At 36.4% G+C, this 21368-nt stretch overlaps 1 protein-coding gene across 10 annotated transcripts in view; it reads right to left on the bottom strand.

The window, feature by feature from the left end:
- DCAF6 (DDB1 and CUL4 associated factor 6) overlaps positions 1-21368 on the bottom strand; it is a 173813-nt gene that overhangs the window by 107449 nt on the left and 44996 nt on the right. For 9 of the 10 annotated variants that reach the window (XM_032637199.1, XM_032638781.1, XM_032632494.1 and 6 more), the window contains 2 exons: positions 19574-19666; positions 9913-10098 (listed from right to left, as the gene is read on the bottom strand). Coding sequence is in view for 5 of the 10 variants with exons in the window: in XM_032632494.1 (XP_032488385.1) it covers positions 9913-10098; positions 19574-19666 (279 nt within the window). In the remaining 5 variants the exon portion in view is untranslated. Of the gene's footprint in view, positions 1-240; positions 348-9912; positions 10099-19573; positions 19667-21368 lie in introns of those variants that run through there. The other variant, XM_032636447.1, reaches the window with a different exon arrangement.

Raw genomic sequence — 21368 nt, 5'->3', positions numbered from 1 at the left:
CTTGACAAGACAGTACATCCAAATAACCAATAAACAATATGAAGAGATGCTCAACCTCAGAAGTATCAACAGAAAAAGGCATTTTAAACCACAAGAACCTGTCAAAATTAGAAATTAACAATACCAATTGTTGGCAAAGATGAGGAGCAATAGGAATTCTTATATGCCATTGGTGGGAACGAAAACTGTTACACTTTGGAAAACTATTTGGCATTATCTCTAATATAAACAAATACGTACCCTGTGACCGAACAAGTTTACCTCTAAACATAAATATACTGAAAGTCATGTAAAGGAATGTTCTCCAAACTGGAAATCAAATTTAAAATTTTCATCAACAGCAGAACAGATCAATCAGCTGTGGTTTATTCACACGATGGAATACTAAAAAGCAATGAAAATGAACACATTATACTTGTACCCAACATGGATGAATTTCACAAATGTAAGATTTTGTTCAGCAAAAGACATCAAATTCAAAAACAAAAAGAAACAGAAGACCATTTAATATGACTTCATTTATATAATGTTCAAAAACAGAAAAACTGGGCTTCCCTGGTGGCGCAGTGGTTGAGAGTCCGCCTGCCGATGCAGGGGACGCGGGTTCGTGCCCCGGTCCGGGAAGATCCCACATGCCGCGGAGCGGCTGGGCCCGTGAGCCATGGCCGCTGAGCCTGCGCGTCCGGAGCCTGTGCTCCACAATGGGAGAGGCGGCAACAGTGAGAGGCCCACATACCACAAAAAAAAAAAAAAAAAAAAAAAAAAAACAGAAAAACTAAGGTGGTTAGAAAAATGAGGTGTTGGAAGTCAGGATAAAGGGGCTTCTGGGAAACTTCATGCCTTATATTTCTTTTTCTTTTTTTAAATATTTATTTATTTATTTATTGGTTGCACCGGGTCTTAGTTGCAGTAGGCAGGCTCCCTGGGTGCAGCTCCAGGGCTTCTTAGTTGCAGCAGGTAGCCTCTTTAGTTGTGGCATATGGGCTCCTTAGTTGTGTCATGTGAACGCTTAGTTGCAGCATGCATGTGAGATCTAGTACCCTGACCAGGGACTGAACCCAGGCCCTCTGCATTGGGAGCGCGGAGTTATCCACTGCGCCACCATGGAAGTCCCAATGCCTTATATTTCTTGATCTTTGTGGTTGTTACATGTACAGATTCACTTTGTGATACTTTACTGAGCTATATGCTTAGTGTTTATGTACTTTAACTACATGTTTTATACATCAATGGAAAAAAATAACTTTAATGGTAAATAGAATAAGAAGGTCTTAACATGTATCTCATCAGAATTCCAGAATAAAAGAATACAGAAAGGAGGCTACGAGATCAGCCTCAGATACCTGACACAAAACAAATATTAAAATATTTGCTTCCTAAGAAATGGGCTTTCAGATAGTGTTCCTCAGACAACACTAAGGCAAGGGAAAGAACCTCAATCTAGCTGAACTAAAAGGAAAAGAAAGTACAACTTCAAGTGGAGGAACCAAGATGGTGGAGTAGAAGGACGTGCTCTCACTCCCTCTTGCAAGAACACCAGAATCACAACTAGCTGCTGGACAATCATCGAAACGAAGACACTGGAACACACCAAAAAAGATACCCCACAACCAAAGACAAAGAAGAAGGCACAATGAGACAGTAGGAGGGGTGCAATCACAGTAAAATCAAATCCCATAACTGGTGGGTGGGTGACTCACAGACCGAAGAACACTTATACCACAGAAGTCCACCCACTGGAGTGAAGCTTCTGAGATCCACGTCAGACTTCCCAACCTGTGGGTCCAGCAAGGGGAGAAGGAATTCCTAGAGAATCAGACTTTGAAGCCTAGTGGGAATTGACTGCAGGACTTTGACAGGACTGGGGGAAACAGAGACCCCAAACTTGGAGGGCACATACAAAGTAGTGTGCACACTGGGACCCAGGGGAAGGAGCAGTGACCCCAGGGGAGACTGAACCAGACCTACCTGCTAGTGTTGGAGGGTCTCCTGCAGAGGCAGCGGGTAGCTGTGGCTACCGTGGGGACAAGGACACTTGTCTAGCAGCAGAAGTTCTGGGAAGTATTCCTTGGCATGAGCCCTCCCAGAGTCTGTCATTAGCCCCAGCAAGGAGCCAAGGTAGGCTCCAGTGTTGGGTTGCCTCAGGCCAAACAAACAACAGGGAGGGAACCCAGCCCCACCCATCAGCAGTCAAGTGGATTAAAGTTTTACTGAGCTCTGCCCACCAGAGCAACAGTCAGCTCTACCCACCACCAGTCCCTCCCATCAGGAAACTTACACAAGCCTCTTAGATGGCCTCATCCACCAGAGGACAGACAGCAGAAGCAAGAAGAACTACAATCCTGCAGCCTGTGGAACAAAAACCACATTCACAGAAAGACAGACAAGATGAAAAGGCAGAAGGCTATGTACCAGATGAAAGAACAAGATAAAACTCCAGAAAAACAACTAAATGAAGTGGAGATAGGCAACCTTCCAGAAAAACAATTCAGAATAATGATAGTGAAGATGATCCAGGACCTCGGAAAAAGAATGGAGGCAAAGATCCAGAATATGCAAGAAATGTTTAACAAAGACCTAGAAGAATTAAAGAACAAACAGATAAACACTACAATAACTGAAATGAAAACTATGCTAGAAGGAATCAATAACAGAATAACTGAGGCAGAAGAACGGATAAGTGACCTGGAAGACAGAAAGGTGGAATACACTGTTGCAGAACAAAATAAAGAAAAAAGAATGAAAAGAAATGAAGACAGCCTAAGAGACCTCTGGGACAACATTAAATGCAACAATATTCACATTATATGAGTCCCAGAAGGAAAAGAGAGAGAGAAAGGACCTGAGAAAATATTTGAAGAGATTATAGTCGAAAACTTCCCTAACATGGGAAAGGAAGTAGCCACCTAAGTCCAGGAAGCACAGCACGTCCCAAACAGGGTAAACCCAAGGAGGAACACATCGAGACACATAGTAATAAAATTGGCAAAAATTAAAGATAAATTACTGAAATCAGCAAGGGAAAAACAACAAATAATATACAAGGGAACTCCCATAAGGTTAACAGCTGATTTCTCAGCAGAAATGCCACAAGCCAGAAGGGAGTGGCATGACATACTTAAAGTGATGAAAGGGAAAAACCTACAACCAAGATTACTCTGCCCAGCAAGGATCTCATTCAGATTCGATGGAGAAATCAAAAGCTTTACAGATAAGCAAAAGCTAAGAGAATTTAGCACCATCAAACCAGCTCTACAACAAATGCTAAAGGAACTTCTCTAAGTGGGAAACACAAGAGAAGAAAAGGACCTACAAAAACAAACCCAAAACAATTAAGACAATGGACAAAGGAACATACATATCAATAATTAACTTAAATGTGAATGGATTAAAGGCTCCAACCAAAAGACACATGCTTGTTGAATGGATACAAAAACAAGACCCATATATATGCTGTCTACAAGAGACCCACTTCAGACCTAGGGACACATACAGACTAAAAGTGAGGGGATGGAAAAAGATATTCCATGCCAAATGAAATCAAAAGAAAGCTGGAGTAGCTATACTCATATCAGATACAATAGACTTTAAAATAAAGAATGTTACAAGAGACAAGGAAGGACACTACATAATGATCAAGGGATCAATCCAAGAAGAAGATATAACAATTATAAATATATATATACCCAACATAGGAGAACCACAATACATAAGGCAACTGCTAACAGCTATGAAAAAGGAAATCAACAGTAACACAGTAATACTGGGGGACTTTAACATCTCACTTACACCAATGGACAGATCATCCAAAATGAACATAAATAATGAAACAGAAGCTTTAAATGACACAATAGACCAGATACATTTAATTGCTATTTATAGGACATTCCGTCCATAAAAAGCAGATTACACTTTCTTCTCCAGCACGCACAGAACATTCTCCAGTATAGATCACATCTTGGGTCACAAATCAAGCCTCAGTAAATTTAAGAAAATTGAAAACATATTAAGCATCTTTTCTGACCACAACACTATGAGATTAGAAATGAAATACAGGGAAAAAAAGTAAAAAACACAAACACATGGAGGCTAAACAATAGGCTACTAAAAAACCAAGAGATCACTGAAGAAATCAAAGAGGAAATCAAAAATACCTAGAGACAAATGACAACGAAAACACAATGATCCAAAACCTATGGGATGCAGCAAAAGCAGTTCTAAGAGGGAAGTTTATAGCTATATAAGCCTACCTCAAGAAACAAGAAAAATCTCAAGTAAACAATCTAACCTTACACCTAAAGGAACTAGAAGAGAAAGAAGAACTAACAAAACCCAAAATTAGCAGAAGGAAAGAAATCATCAAGATCAGAGCAGAAATAAATGAAATAGAAACAAAGAAAACAATAGCAAAGATCAATAAAACTAAAAGCTGGTTCTTTAAGAAGATAAACAAAATTGATAAACTATTAACCAAACTCATCAAGAAAAAGAGGGAGAGAACTCAAATCAATAAAATTAGAAATGAAAAAGGAGAAGTTACAACAGACACCAAAGAAATACAAAGCATCCTAAGAGACTACTACAACAACTCTATGCCAATAAAATGGACAACGTGGAAGAAATGGAAAAATTCGTAGAAAGGTATAACCTTCCAAGACTGAACCACGGAAAAACAGAAAATATGAACAGAACAATCACAAGGAATGAAATTGAAAGTGTGATTAAAAATCTTCCAACAAACAAAAGTCCAGGACCAGATGGCTTCACAGGTGAATTCTATCAAACATTTAGAGAAGAGCTAACACCCATCCTTCTCAAACTCTTCCCAAAAATTGCAGAAGAAGGAACACTCCCAAACTCATTCTATGAGGCCACCATCACCCTGATACCAAAACCAGACAAAGATACCACAAAAAAAGAAAATTACAGACCAATATCACTGATGAATATAGATGCAAAAATCCTCAACAAAATACTAGGAAACAGAATCCAGCAACACATAAGAAGGATCATACACTACGATCAAGTGGGATTTATCCCAGGGATGCAAGGATTCTTCAATATTCACAAATCAATCAATGTGATACACCATATTAACAAACTGAAGAATAAAAACCATATGATCATCTCAATAGATGTAGGAAAAGCTTTTGACAAAATTCAACATCCATTTATGATAAAAACTCTCCAGAAAGTGGGCTTAGAGGGAACCTACCTCAACATACTAAAGGCCATATATGACAAATCCACAGCAAACATCATTCTCAATGGTGAAAAACTGAAAGCATTTCCTCTAAGATCAGGAATGAGACAAGGATGTCCACTCTCACCACTATTATTCAACATAGTTTTGGAAGTCCTTACCACGGCAATCAGAGAAGAAAAAGAAATAAAAGGAATACAAATTGGAAAAGAAGAAGTCAAACTGTCACTGTTTGCAGATCACATGATACTATACAAAAAGTATCCTAAAGATGCCAGCAGAAAACTACTAGAGCTAATCAATGAATTTGGTAAAGTTGCAGGATACAAAACTAATGTACAGAAATCTCTTGTATTCCTATACACTAATGATGAAAAATCTGAAAGAGAAATTATGGAAACACTCCCATTTACCACTGCAACAAAAAGAATAAAATACCTAGGAATAAACCTACCTAGGTAGACAAAAGACCTGTGTGCAGAAAACTATAAGACACTGATGAAAGAAATCAAAGATACCAACAGTTGGAGAGATATACCATGTTCTTGGATTGGAAGCATCAATATTGTGAAAATGACTATATTACCCAAAGCAATCTACAGATTGAATGCAATCCCTATCAAATTACCAATGGCATTTTTTACAGAACTAGAACAAATCATCTTAAAATTTGTATGGAGACACAAAAGACCCCGAATAGCCAAAGCAGTCTTGAGGGAAAAATGGAGTTGGAGGAATCAGACTCCCTGACTTCAGACTATACTACAAAGCTACAGTCATCCACACAATATGGTACTGGCACAAAAAATAGAAACATAGATCAATGGAACAAGATAGAAAGCCCAGAGATAAACTCACACATGTATGGTCAACTAATCTATGACAAAGGAGGCAAGGATATACAATGGAGAAAAGACAGTCTCTTCAATAAGTGGTGCTGGGAAAACTGGACAGCTACATGTAAAAGAATGAAATTAGAACACTCCCTAACACCATACACAAAAATAAACTCAAAATGGATTTGAGACCTAAATGTAAGACCAGACACCATAAAACTTAGAAGAAAACATAGGAAGAACACTCTTTGACATAAATCACAGCAAGATACTTTTTGATCCACCTCCTAGATTAATGGAAATAAAAACAAAAATAAACAAATGGGACCTAATGAAACTTCAAAGCTTTTGCACAGCAAAGGAAACCATAAACAAGACGAAAAGACAACCCTCAGAATGGGAGAAAATATTTGCAAATGAATCAGCAGACAAAGGATTAACCTCCAAAATATATAAACAGCTCATGCAACTCAATATTAAAGAAACAAACAACCCAATCCAAAAATGCACAAAAGACCTAAATAGACATTTCTCCAAAGAAGACATACAGATGGCCAAGAAGCACATGGACAGCTGCTCAACATCATTAATTATTTGAGAAATGTAAATCAAAACTACAATGAGGTATCACCTCACACCAGTTAGAATGGGCATCATCAGAAAATCTACAAACAACAAGTGCTGGAGAGGGTGTGGAGAAAAGGGAATCCTCTTGCACTGCTGGTGGGAATGTAAATTGATACAGCCACTATGGAGAACAGTATGGAGGTTCCTTAAAAAACTAAAAATAGAATTACCATACATATGACCCAGCAATCTCACTACTGGGCATATACCCAGAGAAAACCATAATTCAAAAAGACACATGCACCCCAGTGTTCACTACAGCACTATTTACAACAGTCAGGTAATGGAAGCAACCTAAATGCCCGTCGACAGACAAATGGATAAAGAAGATGTGGTACATATATACAATGGAATATTACTCAGCCATAAAATGGAACGAAATTGAGTCATTTGTTGAGACGTGGATGGATCTAGAGACTGTCATACAGAGTGAAGTAAGTCAGAATGAGAAAAACAAATATCGTATATTAACGCATGTATGTAGAACCTAGAAAAATGGTACAGATGACCCGGTTTGCAGGGCAGAAGTTGAGACACAGATGTAGAGAACAGACGTATGGACACCAAGGGGGGAAAACCGCTGTGGGGTGGGGATGGTGGTGTGCCGAATTGGGCGATTGGGATTGACATGTATACCCTGATGTGTATAAAATTGATGACTAATAAGAACCTGCAGTATAAAAAAACAAACAAAACAAAAAAAAAACCAACTAATACTAAACTTTCTTTGGGTTATTTGTATGGAAATATGTTAATATAAATGTTTCAGACATTACATGAAATTTCTAAAAATCTTATATGTTCTGGTATAATTTTAAAAGTCATAATTCTAGTTATTACTTTAAAATGTATGTCTCAGAAATAACTAAATTTCCTTGTCAATTGCATTATTATGAACTTTCATCAAATCTTTAACCGTGGTCATTTTTAAGTCTTTTGTCATTTACAGACAGTTCTGGGTGTACTCTGATGCTTTTGCAAATATGTTCCTATAAAAGGGTTTCATCGTCAAGGAATTCATGGAAAAGACTCTGAGAGGTACAGGTTTCTGGTAACTGACTATACTGCTGAACTGAATGAATAAGCATTTTCAGAACTCTAATGGAAAACTGATGAATTCATAAAAGTGCTAACAAAAGATCAAGATAAAAAAAATAATTACATGGGACTGAGTGAACTGATGAGGATGATTATAATTTTTGTGACTTTCTGCTTGAATAATAATAAAAAAATCTCACAAGGACTCAGAGGTAAAAAATATACAAATCAATTCTCACTGCAAAGTAAAGGAGCTGTTACAGTGGAGGATTACTGGACTGAATGTCAATCTTATGACATAGTATGAGTGTGTTTTGTGTTTGGTAATTGCAATCGTTGCTTTTGTTGTGGTCATCCATTTACAATGCTTGGTGTCAGTCTATTTATCTCTTACAAAAATAAAATACAGTGTGTGTGTGTGTGTGTGTGTGTGTGTGTGTGTGTGTGAAAAAATTAATCAATTAATTAATCAATTAATTTAAAAAAATAAAAGGTAAAGGACAAAAAAAATACAGAGAATGGTAGAGAATAATCAAAGACTTACTAACTACAAATTTCCCTCATTTTTCAAGATTCCAGTTTCTAAGATCAAGAACATAAATTCCAAGTATGAAAAATAAAAAGCAAATCCATACCTTGATACACTGTTGTGATATTAATTAAGAAGAAATAAAAATAGTGAAGAAAAACAGAATTACCTGCAGTCAAGGAAGAGAGATAAGTTAACTACAAAGGAAGCACAATTAGACTGACTTCTCAATTTTAAAAGTAAGGGCAGAATACAGTGGAATATCACCTGAAACAAAATAACTGTCAAACTGTAAGTGTGTATCTAGTAAAACTACCTTTGAAGAACTGACATGAAAAAGATATTTTCTGGAAAAGGATGAAAAGGGAAGAAGTGAATGAAAGAAAGAAAAGGGAAATAGGAAACTAAAACTGTTTTAGATCAACAAACTCTCACCTAAACGAACTGGTAAAGACTGTACTTTACCAGGTACAAAATGACCCCACATAGAAAATCTGTAGCAGAAGAGCCAAAGGTATTGGTAAATATGTCGGTAAACCTAAACAAACACTAACTAATAAAACAATGATAATATTTTAATTCATGAGGGGAAAAACAGAATATAACTACATTCTGAACAACATAAAACTTATATCTATATAAAATTAGACAAGGGATGAAGAGATTATAATGTGCTAAGGTGTACATTCAGGAGAAGACTTTATACTTTGTTAATTACTCTTGTAAAACATGAATGTCCATCTTCCTTTCAAATAGCGGAAACAAAATGGGCCAAATGCAAAACCTTCAAGCAATTCCAAATGAAGGCAAAAAGAGGAGGGGGATATTAATAGGGGAAAATTTTTTCAGATAGAAAGCTTATAATAAGATATATAAATAGATCCAAATATATCAGCACTCACAATAAACATAAATTGACTGAAATCTCCAGTTAAAAGCCAAATTTGTGAGAAACGGATAAAAAAAAATCCAGCTATAGAATACTATTTTTATAAGTACACATCATAAAATAAGGGTACAGAAGAACTGAAATTCAAGTAATGGGAAAAGATATACCAGGTTAAAAGAATATAGGAAAACAATGAATCATCTGATACAAAGAAATGAAATGACAAAATTATAAAGGAGCATTTTGAAGAGTAGGCAATTTTTCTGGACCAAAGCAGTATAATTGAGTCTCAGATTCATTTCACCTCATTTAATTCAGTTTAGGGCTTCAGTTTATTAATATCCTTTAGGAATCGGATTCTTTTGTCTACTGTACTAGCGTCCCTTCTGACCTGAACATTTGATAAGCATGCCGGTAGTGACTTTATGCAAAACAGTGAGAAAGTGGTTACGAAGTTAAAGCCTAGCATAGAGCCCTATAGCACAATAAAGAAGCATCTATAAAGGCTGATATCTGTTTGCTTAGAGTATAGTTGCTCAAGAAATTACAAACCCCATTACTATTACTCACATCTTATTCTTTAACTTTATTCACAAGCCTATCAAGATACATTTTCTCAAATACTGAAATCTAGATATTGTCAATAATATCTTTACCTATTTATGCATGAATGTGTACATACACACAAATCTTCACATATGTACATACACATATCTATCTACACATACATACACACCTATACAAAACAAACACAAATATGTCATATAGATAAATCACAGTAATACTGTACCTCATAGGTAGTTCCATAATGGCACGTAAATTGGCATTGTCTGTTGGTTTCTGCATCTTGCTCAACATTGGTATAAAATATTACTCCATCTCCAGAGCAGGATACAATCTGCTTATCATTTGTGCATGGTAAGAACTTTGCACTAAATATATTTGCTCGGTGCCCTGAACGAATTGTTGTCAAAACCTAAAACACAGAGGGGAAGTAGTTCTTAGTAATTTAATAGTTCCTAAAAAGAAACATTCAAATTCAATATAATCACAGCCAGGAATAAATTCTCATTAACATTCTCATCTCAAATGAAAAAATATCATTTGATTCCAAACTATTGTAATTAGAAAAAAAAGAAATCAGAATCTCACATATTTTCTTTATTTCTCTCTGAGATGTGAAGAAGATTAAGTATCAACAGGAATAGTGCTGAAACTGAGTCCTCCTAAAACTGAGTTCCTCTGCAGAGTTTATGATTAACCTGTCTATCCAAATTTTATTCCCTGTCTCGTCCAACATCTGTTCCTCTCATGACTGAGGAGAATCAAAGAAAACGGGGGACTGAAACCAAGCAGGACCCTGTGGGGCCGTCCCAGGCATAAAAGCCTTTCAATGTCCCCTGTTTCTTGTTTATAGGAAGAAGGCTTTTAGCCTCCTACGCCTTCCCTAAGTTCCAAAGGGCAGATTAAACAGTTACTAATTAGGGGACTGAGAAAATGCAGAAACAGCAAAGGGAACTGGTCCTGGTTCTCTGCAGGAAGGAGAAGGGATTGTGCATAACAATTTGATACATATCTTTGAGTTCTTCTATAGGAACTAAGCCCCTCCCACCCAGGTGGAGGATGGTAACTTCAGGCTGGGCACAAGCACGTGGGCCCCAGACTGACTGGAGATTCTTAGAACACCACCCTGTTACCTCACCACCAGCCAACCAGAGGAGGGTTACACACCCAGCAGCCCTCCCCCAGATTTCTGCCTATAAAAATTTCTTCCCTGAAACCCATGGGGAGTTTGGGTCTTTTGAGCAGGAGTCACCTGTTCTCCTTGCGTGGCCCTTGCAATAAACCTTTCTCTGCTCCAAACTCTGACATTTAGGTTTGTTTGGCCTCATTGTGCATCAGGCACACAAACTTGGGTTCAACAACAGTGCCTTGAAAATTAAATATACATATTTCCACCTACTTGGTGTATCTGACTCATTCATAAACCCTCAGTAAATATAAAAAGACTATCTTGATTGACTTTTGAAACTGTTTACTAGATGATTATTAAGTTATTCCCTTTCAGGATGAAGAAATAAAAGTATACTGAATTTAAATGAATCATAAAGTAATGAAATGGTACAGATGAGGATACAGCAGAACTTCCTACATCTAACTCCTTCATAATTTAAAAGACCAGAATTCCTGTGACAGAAATACAGTTTAAAATAAATATTTTAATATTTGTAACATACACTGCAGGTAAAAGACAAAATCCCCCAACAGTGTTTAAAAATTGAGAGGGGGGGAAAAAAAACCCAACAAAACCTGATTTTTTAAAAAATGGGCAAAAGATCTGAAGAGATAGTCCAAAGATATACAAATGGCCCTTAAAAATGTGAAAAAGCATCTAAGTTTATTCATAAAGGAAATGTAAATTGAAACTACATTGAGATTACTAATTCCCACTTTTCAGACTGGGAAAAATTCAAAAGCTTGACAACATACTGTATAAATGAGCATGCGGGGCGGTGAGGGCAGGGGGGGCGCGGAACACCAGGCTTTTTAAACAATTCTGGTGGGACTGCTAAATGGTACAAGACCAATGGAGAGGAATTTAGCAGCACCTCACAAAACCACATAAGCATTAACCCTTTGATCAGACAAGTCTATTTCTAAGAATTTATGCTGAAGATACACCTCCACTAATACCAAAAAAAAAAGTACCAAGTTACTTACTGAGTTATTTATAATAGCAAAACACAGGAGACTGGCTGAATAAATTATGGTACATCCCCACAATGTATTATATACAATGGGAATTTAATGCAATGGGAATATCTGGTGTGCTTTTTTTAAAAAAAATGTGCTCAAAATAAGGGAATATGTCAAAACACACACACAAAGTTGCTTTAGTTCACTTTAAGTGTCTTACTGAACAAAACTAACACAACACTGTAAAGCAACTATACTCCAATAAAATGTTTTAAATAAATAAATAAAAGAACAACAAAAAATGTCTTACTGAACAAACTGGGGCAATTTGAGCATCAATAAAAATATCAGTGATAGATTATAATTTATTGAATAAAAATAAAAATCTATAATCCCACAGTAATTTTTTCAAAAAGGTGGCAAAGACAAAGGAAATGCTCTTATTCACAGAATAATGTCAATTAATAAATGTAGAATGACAGAATTAAAAATCACTATTTATAACCACATTATAACAACTGATTAAGGCAAGAATCAATGAATACTGAAACCACTGTGTGAAAGATTGCTATGAAAGAGAATATTCACACAGTCCCAACACACTACTCCCCCGTAGCTTATAATCACAAAGGGTAAATGTACCTACACAATGGAAAGATCAAACTTAACATCATCAATTAGGGGACAAATTAATATCAGGTACTACAACATCACCCATGGAGAATTCCTAGCAAAAATGTTTAATGTTAATCTACTCATGAAGAAACAATCAGACAAATCCAAATGGAGGGACATTCTATAAAATAACTTGACTGATATGTCAATATAACAATAAAACAACATATCAATGTCATGAAAGACCAAAAAGTTGAATGAACTGTTCTAAAGGAGACAAAGGAAATATGACAAATAAATGAAATATGTGGTGCTGGATTGGGGGCTGGATTGAAGGAGGCGTGGCAGTGACAAAATTACTGAAATGGGAAAATTTGAACATGGACTATACATGTATATATGTGCACGTATTATGTGTGTATATATGTAATATACCATGGACAAAGAATGTCACCTGCCATATCAGTAAACAACGGATGTTGCATCCAACCGTCACTGCAGCCACCCCCGATGGTGCACCCTGAGGGAAACTCAGAACAGCAATAAGCAGGCTGCCAGCCATCAAGCCATCAGTCTCTGCAGCCACCCCCAATGGTGCACCCTGAGGGGATTCAAGATAGAGAAAAAGAGGATACAGACCATAGATAGTTAAGGTACATAGCAAAGGAACAATTTCAATAAGCCCAGATTCTTGCATCTTCCCAAACAAAGAGCTAAATTCTTTAACTTGAGATGTCTGGGGTTCTTTAATTAGCAGTAATCTTTTGATGTTCTGACTACCTAGGGTTTTTTTTGCAAAAACTCTTATATATCCTAGCTCCGCCTTTACCTCTCCAGAACAGTCCCTCAGAGCTATCTGAGAGGCTGTCTCCCTGGCTTAAGTCCTCAGTATATCCACCAAATAAAACATATTTCTCAACTTTTAGGTTGTGCATTTTTTTCAGTCAACAGTACAAAACTGTATATATTATACAAATATGATAACAGCATATGGTCAATTCTCATTACTACTGGTAGTTGTGCTCTGTAAAGTCACCACAAACACTGAAAAAGCAAGTGCTGAATCACTGCTCCTACGGAAATACAGGGTTAGGTTCCTATGAGGCTCTGGTCACAATATTTTCATCAACTAATCAATAAGTAACTTTGTTTCATGTGTTTCTGTTTAAAGACACTTTATTTGATATATATTGTTGATTCATTAACATTGAACTTATGGCCAACAGCACTATAACTCACGCCTAAATGAAGCTTACCTAACATATTTTCTCCATAAAGCACATCCCAGGCTTCCTGTACTTATGAATAGCAGATAGTACTTCAGCACGATAGCTGGGGACCACTTAAACACTGAAATCACTAACAAAAAGCACAAAAATGCAAAACCTGTGACACTAAATATATCACAAAAAGGAAACAATACAGTATGCTTACAGTATTTGATTTGAAACAAGAAGTCTGAGTGTCACTTTGTTTGATCTCACCTGGGAATGTGAGTGTCGATGTATGTGCTGGGCAACTCAAATTTTTTGGCACTCTGTACATGTACATGGCCATAAATGACCAGGAAAACACTGGAAGTATTGATTTTAGGGTTAAAAATAAACTTAATGAGTAGGTGAATTTGCAAATATGGAATCTGTAAGTAATGAGGATCAACTCTATATTCAATATTACATATCTTGACCATGGTAACTGTATTATAGCTATATAGGATAATGTTATTGTTCCTAGTAGACAGATGTCAAAGTATTCATGAATGAAGTGCATAATGCTTCCAACTTACTCTAAAATACTTTTTTAAACAATCTATTTGTGGATGTTCATTGTACTATTCTTTCAACTTTTTCATCAGTTTTAAAATCTTAAAATAAATTTAGGAAAAGATATTTCAACTTTATTTTTGGTTTGGTTTTAAGTGAGTATTTACTGTATAACACTGACAAATTCATAACTGAAGTATGACACCAAATCAGAACACAGATCTGGTATAAGTATTAGCAGCTACTTACCTTGACCACCTTAAGTATTTAAGTCACCTCATTTTATCTAAGACCTAAGGTCATGAACAAAATGAGGATTTGCTGAGTACCATACAGTACTGTACTGTAAGTCTTATTAATGCACATTTAATTAAGGTCAAATTTTAAAAAGGGGAGAGAATTTGCACCTACATCAACCAAAGCCAATGGAGAATAAAAACTGTTAAATGTTTTAAAATTTTTCATTCCTCTCTCCAAGACACTGAGACCTAGTCAATTAAGGTACAAGAAATAACACAGAGAATAATTAATGTAAAGCCTTTAAACAAGATAGAATCATAGCCTTTAATGCTGTCAAATATTTCAGCATGGTTTACCAAGTATCTAAGTATATATGTCACTACATACAATGTACGTAGTTTCTTAGTCTCATAGGCCTTTGACTTTGCTTTAGTCACATTCAGCAGACATTATTCTTAACAATTTGATTTATCTCCATTCAATAGGTTTATGTATAGCTCCAGAAACAAAAGGAGGAACCTCATTCAATACATTAACATGTGTACTGGCATATCACATATCACTCAAAAATTGAAAGAAATTTCTTTATTAAAGTAATCAGAGTAACCATTAAAGTAATTAGTAAAAAATTGAAGTCCTTTCCCTCTGAACAAATCTCTTGATTTCAGATGTCCCTCTCCAAACTTACTCCTTTTTCTCTAGTATTCCCCATCTTAATAACATCAATATCCACCCACACAGTTGATCAAGTCAAAAACTAAGGAAGCATCCTTCATTTCTCTTTCCCTCATCCACTATATAAAATTCACCAGCAAATCCATGTCCAAGATACATTTCAAATTACTTCTCACCACCTTTAATGCCATTATCTCTGCCTCAACCATCATCCATTCTCAACTACAATCTCAGAGATTTTCATCTCAGTCTCTGGATTACATCAATGGCCTCCTATCTCCTAGCTTCTGATCTTACTCAAACTCTACTCTCCAAAAAGCAACCACAGCTAACTTTTAAAAAGACAAATCATATCATTTCCATGTTTAAAATACTCTAGTGATCAGCTATTTCAATTACACTAAAAAGTAAACTCCTTAATCTAGCCTATCAAACCTACTACCTGACCCCTGCATAATCATGTTAACTTCATTTTGTACTGCTTCTTTCCCTAATTTATTAATAGATAATTGTTGGAAGAACTATAGTACTCATCTATATACTGTTAGTAATTTCACCAAAGGTCGGAATTTGTTTTTAATTGTTGAAATGGAATCAATACAGCCAATACAGATATGCACGCTACTGGAGATAAATAGCAGTAAAGTCGATTTAAAAAAATAGATGTGCAGCTGCAAACAGTTACAATTTTTGAAAGCTAGATTTATTTTCTTATTTGTGCTTTCCTTGGATTAATGCGTTATAATACTTTTTCAGAAAACATCTAAGAATAATGGCCTACAGAGGTGGAAGATGGCAGAGTAATTTAATCTAAAATGAACAAAATATATTGTTAACTTCAATTAGTAATAAATGTGAAAGTGAACTAGCTGTAATGTCTATCACTTTGCTGATCATCAGGTTACTCTGACTAATCTAGCTGGCCAAGCAGGTATCTCTTCCCTCCTGCATCACGTTATATACAACACTTTCAAAACTTTATGCTTGATCCAGGAGTATCTAGATAGAAGATGCTAGCTCTTCAATCTCTTAGTAAAAATCACTCCTCCCCCAACCCATACCTACCCTTGTCTAAGGCATTGAATACAGAAACTTCTTGCCTTTCTTTTACTAATATTTATTGGGCACCTACTACATGACAGGAAATTTACTAAGTGTTGAGGAAACAAAAAGGAAAAAGAAATGGTCATTGTCCCAAAGAAGTTATAGTCTAATGGTGAGCAACATGCAAACAAACATAATAATTGAGTTATCCATAAAATACGAGAACACAGAGGAAGGAATGCCTGCATCTGCCTCAGTAAACTAGAGATATATCACAGATAAGAGCTGAGGCTTGAAGGATGAAATTAAGCTTGCCAAGTAAGTAGGAGGTGCATGGGACAGCAGAACATCCCACAAAGAGAGAAAAGCAGAAGCAAAGCATAGAAGAAACAAACAACATTTTATGCTCTAAGAACTAAAGGTAGCTGAATGAAGCCAAATCAAGAAAAATTTTGCATATACTCAGGATTTCTTTTACAGAAGATGCTGCAAGGCTACCTGAGGGCTAACTTCCTTCTGTTTCATCTATACCTTGAGGAGGAGGCCCTTTGGGGGTCCCAGAATATTGTGCGAAGTCTCTTATAGGAATCCATACCTGACTAGGATCCTGAGCTTTGTTTCTATTTACCTTGACCTTCAAGGCCACCAAAACTAAAGTTTAGATATGCTAAGACTGACAACTATCTTCAGGGCAAAAGTGGCTATCCTGCTCACTTCTCTGGATTCCCTTTTTCCCTTCCATTTTGGACTGATAATTCCTTACTATCAAGACAGTTATTTACTTTTAGGATAATTTTTAAAGTTTTTAATCAAGCATTTTTGAGTTGATTTCAGTGGGAGGATTGATCCAAATAAACTAGCCTGTAATTTTTGAAAAAAGAAGCTTCTCTTTTTTATGTATTTGAGATTTATGATATATATAACTAAGACACGATGCCATTCATAAGGAACAATTAAATCTATTTTTAAAAAGTATCAAAACATTTATATGCAATAAATTAATCTTTCCATGAACTCACAGGATTTAAAAAGAGAGTAAAACTATAGGAACAGATAATATCTGACTCAAGATCAAAAAACTTTATTTTCCTATGTAGTGAATCATCAGTGTTTTAAAACAAAAAATATTCCTATATGACAGCAAATTTGGATCTATTAAAACCACTATGTGAAAACTATAAAGTTTTGTTATACTCAAAATCTTTTAAAGTATTATCTGATTAATCATTTCTCAAACTGAAAAAGAAGAGTAATCACTTTTCAAATATACATATTCTACTGGGAACCATACATCAAAGTGATTATCATTTTTTTTAAATAAGCAAATAAAGGAAAAATAAGATCTTTTAAAAATTATTCCAATGGGGATATTCATAAAATAACTGAAAGCAGGGACTTGGAGAGATATTTGTACAGCTCTGCTTATAGCAGCATTATTCACAATAGCCAAAAGGTGGAAATAACCCAAGTGTTCACTGACAGATGAAAGGCTGAACAAAACATGATACATACATACAATGGAATATTTGTCAGCCTTAAAAAGAAAGGAAATACTGACACATGCTGCACATGGATGAACCTTAAGGACCTTATTCTAAGTAAAATAAGCCAGTCACAAAGGACAAATACAGTATAAAAACACTTATATGAGGTACCTGGAGTAGACAAATTCATAGAGATAGGAAGTAGAACAGTGGTTGTCAGGGGCTGGGGGAGGGAAGAATGAAGGGTTATTGCTTAATGGGTATAGAGTTTCAGTTTTGCAAGATGAGAAGAGTTTTGCAGCTGGATGATGGTGATGGTATCACAACAATATGAATGTACTTAATGTCGGTGAACTGAACTCTTAAAAATGGTTAATATGCTTAATTTTATGTAATGTGTATTTTACAACAATTTTTATAGGAAAGAGTAAAGCTCTGGGACTTCCCTGGTGGTCCAGTGGTTAAGAATCTGCCTTCCATTGCAGAGAACATGGGTTTGATCCCTGGTTGGGGAACTAAGATCCCACATGCTGCAGGACAACTAAGCCTGCATGCCGCAACTACTGAGCCCATGCACTCTAGAGCCTGTGCGCCACAACTAGAGAGCCCGTGCACCACAGCTACTGAGCCCACGTGCTCTGGAGCCCGTACACAACTAGAGAGAAGCCTGCGCACCGCAATTAGAGAAGCCCATGCACCACAACGAAGAGTCCACACGCCACAACCAAAGATCCCGTGTGCCGCAACTAAGACCTGATGCAGCCAAATAAATAAATATTTTTTTTAAAACAGAGTAAAGCTCTTCATCTTTTCAAAACAAAAAAATTATTCCATTGGTATCTAGATGAGTGATTTAAATACTGTAAACATTAAAATTCTGATAGTGATGATCAAAAAGCATTCCACATATACATTATTCCAGGAAGGTTCTCTGAGTAATTGCAGAGCTAAGACAAGCAGGATTCTGAAACATCAAGTTTCCCTCTGCTAAGTCAGGACAATTAAGTAAAGCTATCTCTGAAATAAAACTATGACCTGTCCTTTAATCAAGGATAGCCTCCAGGGCTTCCCGGTGGCGCAGTGGTTGAGAGTCCGCCTGCGGATTCAGGGGACATGGGTTCATGCCCCGGTCCGGAAAGATCCCACATGCTGCGGAGCGGCTAGGCCGGTGAGCCATGGCCGCTGAGCCTGCGCGTCCGGAGCCTGTGCTCCGCAACGGGAGGCCACAACAGTGAGAGGCCCAAAAAAAGGATAGCCTCCATACAAACCTTTTTTTAGGCTGAAGAACCACAAACATTTATTTAAATATCTTAACTATTTAAATGTAGAAAAACACAAAATACATGAACAATTTATTCTGTATGATTGCTAATATTAAATATGACTTCAGTCTGCCAATCTACAGTATTCTCATTCATATAAAAGTATTTGTATACTTACTCTTATAAAGTCAGAAGAAGGGCCAATAAAAATCAGAACATAATGCAAATTAAAATTTAATATGATATCCCAGTTTACTGAATTGGATGTTATGAAGCATTTCATTAGAACCTAGCCACTGTTTGTAAACTGATAAAATTCAGTTTCTTAAACTGCTTGGCTGAAGATTAGATTCTGTGAGCATAAAAGAAAAAAAATCACATTTTTCCCGCAAAAGAATGGCTTATTCAGATAATGTCACTTTTGGCAATTTTATCCACATGCATAAAATGAAGCATATTTAAATTTTCTAGAGTCAAAAGGCTGAATGAAATCTAATGTTTTCTTAAAGAAACTAAGGAACTTGCATGTGATAACTTCCAAATTATATAACTTTAGAAAAATAGGGATATTCTTTACAAATGCCCACTCCATGATTATTCACTATTTCTTGATTTCTAGCTTCTTGATTTTTTTTTTCTCATTAAGTTGTAGATTTTTAAAACCACTTTACCTTTCTGCTGTAAGGATTACTAATTACTAACTTGGTGTCATCTGAGCCAGATAAAATATATTCTCCAGTCTCATTCCAACAGATCGTATTAACCTAAAAAGAAAGCAAAAAAGAAATTTAAGCAGACTGAAAGTAAAATGAGTATGCCACCTTCACTTAGCTGATGGTTTAAAATTTATATCACTAATGACGTTATGCCTATGGTAAATAGTATTTACCAGTTTACTTAGTGAAAATGCATACTGAGTGCCATTTGGCAAGCACAATGTTCTATAAATTCACAATGAAATATGAGTCTTTCTTAAGTTTTATTTAAATTTATTTTAATTAGTCCATTTTATATCCAGAGACATAAAACCAAGTCACCTAAAAAGGAATTAGAAAAACTTACTACAGAGCTACAGTAACCAAGGCTGTGTGGTACGGTCATGATCATAGACATATCAATCAATGGAATGGAATTGAGTCCAGAAATAACCCATACATTTATGGTCAGGTAATTCTTGACAAGGGGTCCAAGAACATTCAATGGAGAAACAATAATCTTTTCAACAATTGGTGCTAGGACACCTGGATATACACAAGCAAAAGGAATTTGGATCCCTACTTCACATCACATACAAAAATTAACTGAAAATGATCAAAGATTTAAATGTAAGAGCCAAATGGGACCTAATGAAACTTCAAAGCTTTTGCACAGCAAAGGAAACCATAAACAAGACCAAAAGACAGCCCTCAGAATGGGAGAAAATATTTGCAAGTGAAGCAACTGACAAAGGATTAATCTCCAAAATTTACAAGCAGCTCATGCAGCTCAATAACAAAAAAACAAACAACCCAATCCAAAAATGGGCAGAAGACCTAAGTAGACATTTCTCCAAAGAAGATATACAGACTGCCAACAAACACATGAAAGAATGCTCAACATCATTAATCATTAGAGGAATGCAAATCAAAACTACAATGAGATATCACCTCACACCAGTCAGAATGGCCATCATCAAAAAATCTAGAAACAATAAATGCTGGAGAGGGTGTAGAGAAAAGGGAACACTCTTGCACTGCTGGTGGGAATGTGAATTGGTACAGCCACTATGGAGAACAGTACGGAGGTTCCTTAAAAAACTACAAATAGGGGCTTCCCTGGTGGCGCAGTGGTTGAGAGTCCGCCTGCCGATGCAGGGGACACGGGTTCGTGCCCCGGTCCGGGAAGATCCCACATGCCGCGGAGCGGCTGGGCCCGTGAGCCATGGCCGCTGAGCCTGCGCGTCTGGAGCCTGTGCACCGCAACGAGAGACGCCACAACAGTGAGAGGCCCGCGTACAGCAAAAAAAAAAAAAAAAAAAAAAAAAACTACAAATAGAACTACCATATGACCCAGCAATCCCAGTACTGGCCATATACCCTGAGAAAACCATAATTCAAAAAGAGTCATGTACCAAAATGTTCATTGCAGCTCTATTTACAATAGCCAGGAGATGGAAACAACCTAAGTGTCCATCATCGGATGAATGGATTAAGAAGATGTGGCACATATATAAGATGGAATATTACTCAGCCATAAAACGAAACGAAATTGAGCTATTTGCAATGAGGTGGATGGACCTAGAGTCTGTCATACAGAGTCAAGTAAGTCAGAAAGAAAAAGACAAATACCATATGCTAACACATATATATGGAATTTAAGGGGAAAAAAATGTCATGAAGAACCTAGGGGTAAGACAGGAATAAAGACACAGACCTACTAGAGAATGGACTTGAGGATATGGGGAGGGGGAAGGGTAAGCTGTGACAA

Source organism: Phocoena sinus, chromosome 1 (assembly GCF_008692025.1).
Source record: "Phocoena sinus isolate mPhoSin1 chromosome 1, mPhoSin1.pri, whole genome shotgun sequence".
In the NCBI taxonomy this organism is placed as follows: domain Eukaryota; kingdom Metazoa; phylum Chordata; class Mammalia; order Artiodactyla; family Phocoenidae; genus Phocoena; species Phocoena sinus.
This window is presented reverse-complemented; position numbering and strand designations above follow the sequence as displayed.